This window comes from Scardinius erythrophthalmus, assembly GCF_964197995.2.
Source record: "Scardinius erythrophthalmus genome assembly, chromosome: 7".
NCBI classification, from domain to species: domain Eukaryota; kingdom Metazoa; phylum Chordata; class Actinopteri; order Cypriniformes; family Leuciscidae; genus Scardinius; species Scardinius erythrophthalmus.
This window is the reverse complement of record NC_138227.1, coordinates 2,891,113-2,903,519: the sequence shown is the minus strand read 5'-3', so window position 1 is coordinate 2,903,519 and position 12,407 is coordinate 2,891,113. Positions and strand designations below refer to the sequence as shown.

General features: G+C 35.9%; 1 protein-coding gene across 3 annotated transcripts in view; it reads left to right on the top strand.

Annotated features, from left to right (window-relative positions):
- Positions 1-1,028: 1,028 nt before the first annotated feature.
- Positions 1,029-12,407, top strand: part of LOC308694110 (protein NLRC3-like) — a 54,410-nt gene continuing 43,031 nt past the window's right edge. Inside the window, exons 1-4 of one of the 3 annotated variants that reach the window (XM_081371414.1) lie at positions 1,029-1,309; positions 4,744-4,840; positions 5,047-5,160; positions 5,511-5,624. In XM_081371414.1, the coding sequence (XP_081227540.1) occupies positions 4,791-4,840; positions 5,047-5,160; positions 5,511-5,624 (278 nt within the window). In that variant the 5' untranslated portion in view covers positions 1,029-1,309; positions 4,744-4,790. Of the gene's footprint in view, positions 1,310-4,720; positions 4,841-5,046; positions 5,161-5,510; positions 5,625-12,407 lie in introns of all 3 variants that reach the window. The other 2 variants (XM_081371416.1, XM_081371415.1) reach the window with 2 other exon arrangements.

Sequence of the window (12,407 nt, the reverse complement as noted above, 5' to 3'; positions counted from 1 at the left end):
CTGCAATATTGTTTGCAGTTGAGCACAGCTCTACCCAAAGGGTGTTTATGTTTGTTGTAAATAAGGGTGTATTTTTTCTTTTGCACAATGCTGTGAACAAATTTAGAATTGCAAAGAGCATATGCAGCAAAAATGTGAAACATACATATTCAGTGTCTTTTACTCAGTTTCCTCACTAAATACAGTAATGTGTAACTTTACTGTTTTTTTCAAATGGCTGTGCAAATAGTATATAGTGCTGTCGTGAGCATTTTCAGTCACCAAGATCTGACTTTTTTGCATTGGAAAACATTTACAGAGTAAACTGTCATAATGAAAACATGACAAAGCCATTTGACTATCTTGTTCATAAACGATGGTGCCAGGATTTTTCATATTGATGACACTGACACTTTCACTGACATGAATACTTGCTTTTGAGGAATGAGCTCTCCATTTTGAGCAAGTGACACGCTTTTGCAGGTTATCAACTAGGTTTTGCAGTTTGTAATAATTGTTTTGAGAACTGCATTAACTGTTGTGCAAATGTAAATAGTGATGTGAGAAATGCACCAAAACGACTGAGAAAAACTGTAATATGAACAAAAGCTTTATGGTATGATTGAGAATTTCACAATACCTGGGCTGATGTGACCTCTGACTGACCCTCAGAAGTTTGCTTAGTTTTGCTTCTTTTTGATTTTGGCACTATGTCTGGTGGATCAAAATCTGATTTTTCAGATAGGGGCCTCTTAGCCAATTTCTCCTTTAGTTTGTCAATGGTCTGTTGCTCTTGAGATGCAAGATTATGCACAATCTGATGATTGATAGATAGATAGATAGATAGATAGATAGATAGATAGATAGATAGATAGATAGATAGATAGATAGATAGATAGATAGATAGATAGATAGATAGATAGATAGATAGATAGATAGATAGATAGATAGATAGATAACAAGCTAAAAAACTTGCAAACTAACGTTAGTGAAGCAGCCAGAGGGATCGTTCTGCCACCACCTAAGCTCCGCCCACAAAAAACGACACCATGTTTACCAACTGAAAATTGGTCTATTCACATCTCTCTCTCTCTCTCTCTCTCTCTCTCTCTCTCTCTCTCTCTCTCTCTCTCTCTCTCTCTCTCTCTCTCTCTCTCTCTCGCCACACATAGAAAGTGAAAGTAAGTTCTCCTGTGGCCATTTTGAGCAGGCGAAATATGTATACGATACGGAAAAAAACGAGCAGGTGTTTATCAACGTTTAAGAAGGAATTTTATGACGTTAAAGCCGGAGGATTTGAGATCCTGTATCTTGTAAAAGTTTGATCAAGGTGAGTGTTCATGTGTGGTGACTTCCTCATATTAATTTGAATCTCTGGAGGACATTTTAAGTGATTGTTTGTTTGATATGAAATCTTAAAAATTCTTATATATAATATTATATAGGCCTATATATATATATATATATATATATATATATATATATATATATAACACTGATATATAATATAAATAATATAATAATATATAATATAATATTCATGTCTGTTGTCCTGGTAAACCCATGACCAAGGAATTCTTGAATTTATTTGATTCCTTTAACTTATCTCACTGTGTCTCCGGACCAACACACGATCATGGGCACACACTTGACTTGGTGTTTTCTTTGGGGATAACGATAGAAAATATTTGTGTTGAAGAAATGGCCATCTCGGATCATATGGTTTAATTTTATTTCTGCAACAAATGGACCTCCATCATTCTTGTCCAGGGTTGTCACTACTTCTACACATAGTGCATTCTCAACTGCTTTTACTGAATTAGCCCTTCAATTCATACTGACCCTACAGCATTGCCCGTTGTGGGACCTGATGAATTGGTAAACTCTTTTAATCATGTTTGCTCTGAGATCTTGGATAATGTTGCGCCTTTTAAAATGAGATGTCAAGAAGTAAAAAAACAACCGTGGTTAAATGATGTAACACGGAATTTGAGGCGGGTTTGTCAGCATGCAGAGCGTAAGTGGCTGAAAGATAAATTGCAAGTAGGCTATCTTATGATATTCTTAGAGAATCTCTATCAAACTATCAAAACGCTGATAGAGCCGCTAGATCTTCATATTTTTCGTGAATTACATCACATAATGCAAATAACCCGAAGGTATTATTTTCAACCATAGATACTGAGTCCGTCTATTAATTATTTTCCTTCCCCGTCTAAGGATCTGTGTGAGAGTTTTTTTAAATATTTTATTGATAAGGTTGCTCTTATTCGGTCAAATATTTCGCCTGTAGGTAATGTTGTAGCCGATATAATGAATCCGTTTCGTTGTTTAAGAAAAAATTTGAAAATATTACATTAGCTCAGTTGGAAAAGATAATAATGCATTTAAAGCCGACTACCTCACTCTGTGACGTTCTCCCGTCGCGATTGTTTAAAGAGGTTGTAGATAGCCTACTATTGGTCCCAGTATATTATTGATTATCAATAGTAGTTTATTTTATGGAACTGTACGAAATTTTCTTTTCGAAATTGCCTTTTATGAATAAGATCTTAGAGAAAGTTGTCCATAATCAACTTACAGACTTTTTGATTGTAAATAACATAATGGATATTTTTCAGTCTGGATTTAGGACCAAACATAGCACAGAATCAGCATTATTAAAGGTTACAAATGATATTTTAAGTATTGACTCCGGAAAAAGTTTTGCCTTAATGATGTTAGATTTAAGTGCAGCCTTTGATACTCTAGATCTTGCAATTTTAATAGAATGCCTTAGAGATTATGTAGGGATCAATGGTGTAGCCCTTAAGTGTCTTTCCTCTTATTTGCATGACAGGACATGCTCTGTTAAAATTGGAAACTATGTCTCTGCATCCGCAACTATTTCTTGGGGGGTTCCTCAGGGATCAATCCTTGGTCCGACTCTGTTCTCGTTATACATGTTACCGCTGGGGTCCGTCACTTGTATGCTGATGTTTTACAATTGTACTTTCCTTTGGAGTGTGATGGCTGTACATCAGGATAAGACTGAGTTTATTATGTTTGGGAACAAGGAACTTGGGAATGGTCTGGCTGGAAATAATGGACTATTGTCCAACAATATGCAAAGTTATGTAAAGAACCTTGGAGTATTTTTTCGTTTCTGAAATACGCTTTGAACGTCATGTTAACAGCGTTGTGAAATCATCTTTTCTTCAGTTAAGAAAACTGTCTAAACTGAAACCAATCCTTTCATACAAGGATTTGGAGATTGTTTTGCATGCCTTTGTTTCGGTTAGACTATTGTAATGCTCTTTATCTAGGCATAAGTGAATCACTGGTTTCTCGTCTTCAGTGTGTCCAAAATGCTGCCGCGAGATTCTTAACAAATACCAGGAAACGGGATCACATAACACCTTTATTGATATCCCTTCACTGGCTACCTGTTAGATACAGAATACAATACAAGGTGTTAATGTTTGTTTTTAAAGCACTACATGATCTAGCTCCTGAGGAGCTTGATATAAAGGACATCTTAATCCCTTATCAGTCTCAACGTCACCTACGCTCCTCTCAGAACATGCTCCTAACCATCCCACGGTCTCACTTGAGGCGTAGTGGACCTGGGGTCCATTTTTAAGCAGCATATAAACTATCACTTGCATGCTGATGATTTACAACTGTACTTTCCTTTGGAGTGTGATGTCTGTAAAAAAATGTGTAATTTTTATAAGTGCTTGACTGAGGTAAAGGGATGGCTAGCAAATATTTTTTTTACAATTAAATGAGGATAAGACTGAGTTTATTATGTTTGGGGACAAGGAACTTGGGAATGGTCCGGGTGGAAATAATGAACTATTGTCCAACAATATGCAAAGTTATGTAAAGAACCTTGGAGTATTTTTCGTTTCTGAAATACACTTTGAGCGTCATTTTAACAGCGTTGTGAAGTCATCTTTTTATCAGTTAAGAAAACTGTCTAAACTGAAACCTATCCTTTCGTACAAGGACTTGGAGATTGTTTTGTATGCCTTTGTTTCAACCCGGTTAGACTATTGTAATGCTCTTTATCTAGGCAAAAGTGAATCACTTAATGAACTGAATACTCGTCTTCAGTGTGTCCAAAATGCTGCAGCGAGATTCTTAACAAATACCAGAAACATAACACCTGTATTGATATCCCTCACTGGCTACCTGTTAAATACAGAATACAATACAAGTCTCGCTTGAGGTGTAGTGGAGATTGCGCTTTTTCTGTTGCAGCTCCTGCACTTTGGAATGTGTTGCCATTATCTTTAAAATCCTCGTCAGGCATGGATATTTTTAAAAAGGAATTGAAGACTTGTTTATTTTATCAAGCTTTTGGCGTTCGATTAGGTCTGAGAACTGTGAGTTATTTGCTGTTTGATTCTCTTGGTGTCATGTTTTAATGTAATTTTATGTTTCTATGTATTTTAGAGTTATTTACGACTTATGGACAGACCTTTGGTCCATTCTAATGGCTTTGAAAGTGCTTTATAAATAAAAGTTGAGTTGAGTTGAGTTAAAGGGTTTCTTTCACTTCAATGTTTCTTTTGTGTTTGGCGGGTCGGGATTTGTTTTCTTTTTCACCCGACTGAACATGTTCAATCAGCGTTTCTCGGTGTCAGTTATTTAATCATTTGTCTGTGAATAGGCCCTATGAGTTTGAGTTAACACAGTCACATGATCCTTTTTCTCCCACACTAAATTATGAAGGTTGTTTAATCATTTAATTTAGTGTGTGAATGTTTCTTCATTCAGAGTCAGTGGAGGAGATCAAACTCATCAGATTCTCCTGCAGCTTCATCATGGCTGATTCACAAGGATCCAGAAATGGAGATTTTTCTCCAGGATGCAGGTACTTTCAACAAACACTGTTAAATATTGTATTGCATTACAGAAAAAGATCAGTTTTTGACTAACTAACATGAAATATTAAATAAAAAGATCATAAAGTTTCCTCAAAGTGATTTAAGATGAAAGTGTTTATATTAATATGGTTCCTCTCATAAAGAACAAACACAGAAATCTAAAGGATTAAACTGAATCTGTTTTCTGTTCCAGTTCAGTCCAGCAGAAGAGCTCAAACCCAGAGTCCAGCTGTGTGTCTATGAAGAGTAACTGGTCTATGGATCCGCCAGAAGTGTTTAAGAGTGAAGACACACAGCCTAATCTCAGGTATATTATTCTTATAAAAAATGTACTTATTGTATGACACTTTTGAATTAGATGCATCATTTATCTGATGCATCATCGTTCACCTGAGTTGAATCAGTCTATAATTCTATAGTTGTTTTCAATTTGTTTGTTTTGAGCTCCTAATTCCTAATATTACAGTTTTTCTCTGTCGCTTTGGTACATTTTTTGAATCATGATTAACATTTGCAAACCAGCAAGTTCATTTCTCAAAATAATTATAATCAAAGTTTGAGCTAGTCCAAAACACCATTGAGTTACAGATGTTAAAGCCAAAAGTGTTACAACACACCCTGGTCTTTCCTTTTTTTTTTTTTTTTTTTTTAAATCAGTTCAGTCCAGCAGAAGAGCTCAAACCCAGAGTCCAGCGGTGTGTCTATGAAGAGTAACTGGTCTATGGAGCAGCCAGAAGTTTTTAAGAGTGGAGACAAACGGCCTAATCTCAGGTATATAATTTCTATAAAAGTTATGCTTATAGTATGACACTTTTGAATTAGATGCATAATTTATCTCAGTCAGTCAGTCTAGTACTAGCAATGACATCACATAAGTGTAAGATGATGATAGAAGTTTCCATCTTTATATAATGGAGTAGGTGTAAAATTGAGTGGATTTTTCTAACAGCTGGTTCAGATTTGTTGAAAGCTTCACAGTGTCTGGTCAGTTTCACAGCAAGAGTACAATTACTAGAGTACAGTAAGGTGGTTTGTCTTTAAAGGTCAGCAAAACATTGGTCTCTTTAGTTGGTAGAGCCTTCGTCCTTCATTGTGCCTTTGAAAAGAGTCATGTGATCGTCGTTGTGATGGCTAAGGCCACACTTAACCCTCTGGGGTCTGAGGGGTTTTCTGGGCCATGGAGGTGTTCTGACATGCTCTGACATTTGTGCTTTTTTCAGTTATTTATAAACATGTTAATGGCAAAGGTGTAAATTCACTCTATATAGCACAAACAGGGCTACCATAATATGTGATCAACATGCATGTATATGTTTGAATTTTTAAGAGAATAATGTTTATGCGTGGTTATTGAAAAAAATAAAAATGAAAGTTGCTGAAATAAGACCACAAAACACATACTAAATATGTGTCAACAAGACTTTTGACTAATGAATGTTGTCGCTTCGAGTTCTGGCTTCAAAATGATGTGAAAATCATCCTGCCTAATCGTTCACATAAAACAATACATTTATTTAAACTTTGTAAAACAGTTTTTTTGTCAGAAGAGGTTTATGCATGGGAGTGGTAATGGCCTATCAATATTAATGAGATTCAGACCAGGGGTGTGACATAGACACTCCCCCAATGGCTAATGGGCCATCAAGTGAGGCAGCCTGAACAAAGAAGTAGAGGAGATTCAAAGGTTTTGTTTTTCAATCTGTTTTATTGTAATTCCTCTATGTGGAGGAACTAAATGTTCTAAATTTGCTCTAAGCAAATCAAATGTGAGCAAAATAAAAAAATAATCAGTCTGCTATAAACAAAGCAATTGTGAGCGATAAACAAAAGTAAAGGCAGGTATCTCACAGTAAATGCTTATGCCCCGTTGATGCGGGCTCTAAGCAAATCAAATGTGAGCAAAATAAATAATCCTGAAAAAACTATCACAGGTTATAAAAAAATATATATTAAGCAGCACAACAGTTTCCAACATTGATTTTAAAAAATAGTCATCATATCAGAATGATTTCTGAAGGCTGATGGTTAGTGGAAGGTGGTCAGCAGAGCACACACATCTGAACACAGTCACACATCTTTATGCCACTCTTGAAAACAGTTCCTGTTCAACTGAAGACATAAGTGAACATTGCATGCCTGGCATTTCCATGGTGTTAATTGTCTTTTACCACGCACTGCTGTGCAATGCACACAATTGCGGCGACCAACTGTAGCAGCATCCCTGTCATCTGATGTCAGCTCAGCTCCTGGAACCGGTATATGGTCACTATTGGTCCGTTTTGGTGCTGTTTTCTGTGACACACCACAGAGCTCTGTTATAAGTTGCTCCATAAACTCTTTATGGGACAAGTTACCATGTAGCTCTTTGTGCACAATGAAAGAGTTGGTGGAAGCAATGTCCAAGAAGTGTAGAAAGATCTTTCCAGACCTGCCAACCTATACGCATTTTGCGTAGCGGATACGCATTTTGACTTCAAAGTACGCTGGTACGATTTGTCACTCTAAACTACGCAAAAACCTGGTGACGCCTCTGTGCACGCGCTGTCCTCAAATCAAGCAACAGCAAAAGAAGAAGAGTTCGCTCATTCCCCAAATAGCAAGCGGGGATGATTGACAGATGCGTAAGGCCTGTCATTAGAAAGAGACTGAAAATCGACACCATTAAAGATTCCCGCTCGATCCCCCTTTCACTCCCGCGGCCGCCGTCTGACTGATTTCATAATAGTAGTCGCGGTACTTCTGACTCCTGAAGGTAAACGGCCTGGGGTTGGTGTGGAAAGTTGATTGTTGAGTTAACTTAATCTTATGGATTCGATGATCACACAGATCGCATGGATTATCTTAAAATACTCCGTTAAGTTATTCATGGTCACTCAGAAAAGAGGAAGACATCATTCAGTCATGCAAATAATAAAATGCTCAAGTAATGCTGAACTATCGCTATGGCTTAGTGATTATGAAAGTGCTGTGATTTGTGGATTAGCCTAAGTTACTAAAAAGCGCGAGTCTGGAGAAACAGGCGTTTATTTATTCATTCATTCTCAGTGTTAAGAAACGTATGTGTTACGTTATTGTGTTAATTATGTTACATATTTATTTTGTATGAAAAATAGCGCGTTAGTTACTTATGGATTAAAAAGGACCGTTGTATCAGTGCTGTGCGAGCTCTCTCACAAACACGGACGTGCGCACACAGAGAGAGAGGATCATTGTAAAATGAAAATTGATGGGCTAAGTTCAAAATTTTGTTCTTGCTTGTTTTTTTTTCTGTCAAAAAGCATTTTGTATTATCCATCCCTGCTTTAATTTTCATCCCAGAGAGAAAAGTAAAGCACCATGTTACAACAATACTACGCATGTTCTAAAGAGAGAAACACGTAATTTAGAGCGTAAATGGAAACAAACTAATTTAGAGGTCTTTAGAATCGCATGGAAAGACAGTATGTCACGTTATAAAAAGGCCCTAAAAGCGGCCAGGGCTGAGCACCTCCGCAAACTAATAGAAAACAACCAAAACAATCCTAGGTTTTTATTTAACACCGTGGCTAGACTAACAAATAAACAGATGTCACCTGAACAAAATATTCCATTACAGTTTAGTAGTAATGATTTCATGAAGTTCTTCACTGAGAAAATAGAAAACATCAGAACCACAATTGTAAACGTTCAATCCTCAATCGCGCCTTATAATTCAGCCTCAATTATCACCCCGCAAGAACAATTACAGTGCTTTACAACTATAGAACAAAAAGAGTTAAATAAACTTATCACTTCATCTAAAACAACAACATGTTTATTAGATCCTATACCAACTAAACTACTGAAAGAAGTGTTACCTGTAGTGGAAGAGCCTCTCCTCAATATTATTAACTCGTCTTTATCTTTAGGTCATGTTCTAAGAACATTTAGATTGGCAGTTATAAAACCTCTCATTAAGAAACCACAATTAGACCCACAAAATCTAGCAAATTATAGACCCATTTCAAATCTTCCTTTTATGTCTAAAATACTAGAAAAAGTTGTGTCCACCCAACTGGGCTCTTTCTTGCAAGAAAATGACATCTATGAAAAGTTTCAGTCTGGATTCAGACCGCATCATAGCACTGAAACTGCGCTCGTTAAAATCACAAATGATTTACTTTTAGCTTCTGACCAAGGCTGTATCTCAATACTAGTTTTACTTGATCTTAGTGCTGCGTTCGATACTATAGATCACACAATACTCTTAGATCGACTACAAAATTATACTGGTGTTCAAGGACAAGCATTAAGCTGGTTCAGATCATACTTATCTGACCGCTACCATTCTGTCTATTTAAATGGAGAAAAATCGATCATAACTCCAGTAAACTATGGAGTGCCGCAGGGATCTGTGTTAGGCCCTCTGTTATTCTCAATATATATGCTGCCACTTGGAAATATTATAAGGAAACATGGAATTAGTTTCCATTGTTATGCTGATGACACTCAAATCTATATTTCATCACGGCCAGATGAAAACGCTAAATTATCCAAATTGACAGAGTGTGTTAAAGATATAAAAGATTGGATGATTTTCTTTTATTAAATCCAGACAAGACAGAGGTACTAATCATCGGTTCAAAAAACCGCCCACAAAACCTCTCACACTACAACTTTAACATAGTAGGATGTCCTGTTACTTTATCCTCTACAGTAAAAGACCTGGGTGTTATACTAGACTGCAACCTGTCTTTTGAAAATCATATTTCATATGTTACAAGAACAGCCTTTTTCCACCTTAGAAATATTGCTAAGCTACGTAACATGCTATCAGTTTCTGATGCAGAAAAGTTAGTTCATGCATTCATGACCTCGAGACTAGATTACTGTAATGCTTTATTAGCCGGTTGTCCTGCATTCTCAATAAACAAGCTACAGTTAGTCCAAAATGCCACCGCTAGAGTTCTTACTAGATCAAGAAAATATGATCATATAACACCAATCTTCTATCGCCCTATAATCCATCGCGCTCTTTAAGATCACTAAATTCGAGGCTTTTGGTCATACCTAGGATATCTAGGTCCACCAAAGGAGGGAGAGCATTTTCACATTTAGCTCCAAAACTCTGGAATAGTCTTCCTGATACTGTTTGTTGCTCAGACTCGCTCTCCCAGTTTAAAACTAGATTAAAGACGCATCTCTTCAGCCAGGCATTCATATAATACTTTTAATCTTACAGTTAAATCCGACCTCTAGTTCCTAAACGCCAGAGGAGAACTGGGCCCCAACTGAGCCTGGGTTCTCCCAAGGTTTTTTTTTTCCATTAGGTCACCTGATGGAGTTTTTCGGTTCCTTGCCACACCTTTGGCTTGCTCAGTTGGGGATATTTGGGGATATTTAATTTAATTAATCAATCAACAATACTATTGATCAGCATTACCAAACGTGGACGTTTTCCACTAGAAACAAACATTGATGTATTATTTTAATTTAATACTGTAAAGCTGCTTTGATACAATCTGTATTGTGAAAAGCGCTATATAAATAAACTTGACTTGACTTGACTTGACTTTAAAAATTAGTTAAATGACGGACGTTTTACTGTTAACACAGCCCTCATTTCATTATATGTAGGATTCTGAACTTATACTTTATATTATTTTTAGAATAAGTGATTCGTTATGCTATTATATTATTATTTTATATATATTATTCGCCCCGATTTTTTAGAGAGTGAATTAGCTGCATTCCGAGGGCAGTCCTTCCTGTTGTCCCTGTAAGTCCCACATGCACCAAACTTCATTGCAAACAAGTAGTTTAGGAGCTTTGGACTTGTATAAAAATTGTCCATGTACACAAAAATTGTCCTGCGTGCCCCTCTGAGAGGTGCTGGAGAAGGAGAGCTTGATGCAGACACATTCCTAAAAAACAACAACAACAAAATACAACTGTTAGCATACATTATTCAAAGTAAACTGATGAGCAATTGATGGTTATGGACGCACAATGTCTGTTGATGGGCCATAGGACGGAGAAATATCTATTTATGAGCCATAGACCGCGTCACCGCGAGTATTGATGGGCCATAAAGACCGCACGCATTTAGTGAAGCACGCAATAAACGGATCATTCGCGAACAACACATCACTAAAACATTTACACAGTCTGTATTCACAAACATCTGTGCATAAGGCAGCATGATAAATACTGTCATAGGCCAACCAAAACCAGAACATTTATATAAAAATATAATATTTAGACAGTATCACATATTTTACCGGAGGATGAAATATATTTGCACTAAACCACATTATATAACCTATAAGCAGATATTCACAAACAATCTACATTACGCATAAGGCAGTATTTTAGCATGAATCAGAGTCATAAGCTAATCAAAACTGAGTGAAATATATTTAACCCTCTGGGCTTCTTCGTAAAATAGTCACACTTAGCTTCCTCCCGCCCGAAAACGGGCGAAGCCTTAAAATTTTACTTTACTTTTTCCCAGGATAACCAATCAAATATATTTTTGTTCTATAATGTTTTCTGATTATTATTTAGAATTTTTAGAATTTTTTATGATACTTTGCATTAAGAAGTGAGAAGCTTTGCAAGTGAGAAGAGCACCATCTAGTGGCTTCAAAATGTATTAATTTGTGTCATGTCCTATAACCGCCTATAGGCGGCCTATAGCTTTTTTATTTATTTATTTGATTTATTACCATTCGGTATAATGAATAAAAAAAAAAAAAAAAAAAGTAAATAAATTTTTTTATTACTAAGCAATCACTGAATGGAACAACACAAATTATATATCATGTTAAAGCTTAGGATCTCAGCTTTTTAATGCATCTAATTACATTTATTAACTCCTAACGAGTGCTGAGTAATCCCTCTAAAACCGAGTGTACTGCCAGCAGGCGCCACCTAGCTGCGAAAATATTCTTTACCATATTTTTCAAAAATCTTGCCTTGATTAACACAAAGTTGATGTCATTTGAAAGTTTAGAGTCTGAACTTTACAGTGAATGTATCCACTTTGAAAAAACTCTTAAGTATTGCTGAGTTATTTGCTGATAAATAGAATTTCTTTTTTTTCATAATCTATAAAATAATGTACTGCAATGTGTCAAAAACATCATACAGCTCATGAAACATTCTCAGATAATTGAAAATGGCACTTCATTTTTTACAGCATATTATTACAATTAAAATGAGCCCAAAATTAACATAATCTATTGCTTTTATGACAAGATATTTTTCATGGAGAAAAAATTGCCCATGAGGGGGTGTCAAAGACTGTACAAAAAGGCTGTCTCTTTTCCAAATGCTGTAACTTTTGATTCCTTTATCCAAAAATTATTAATTTTTTATCCAGATGCAGCTAACATGTAGGGGGACTTCACTAAAAAAGGATTTTCCTCCTACCTTATTTCCTTCCTGAGTTATTCCATGACAAATAAGAAAGATATGCAAAATCATAATAAAAATTATATATATATATTGTCTTTTATCCGCTGTTTCTTGGCAGGACAATGTCCAAATGTAATGTAATTTATATTTTCAAAAAATTTAAAAAGAGTTCTTTAA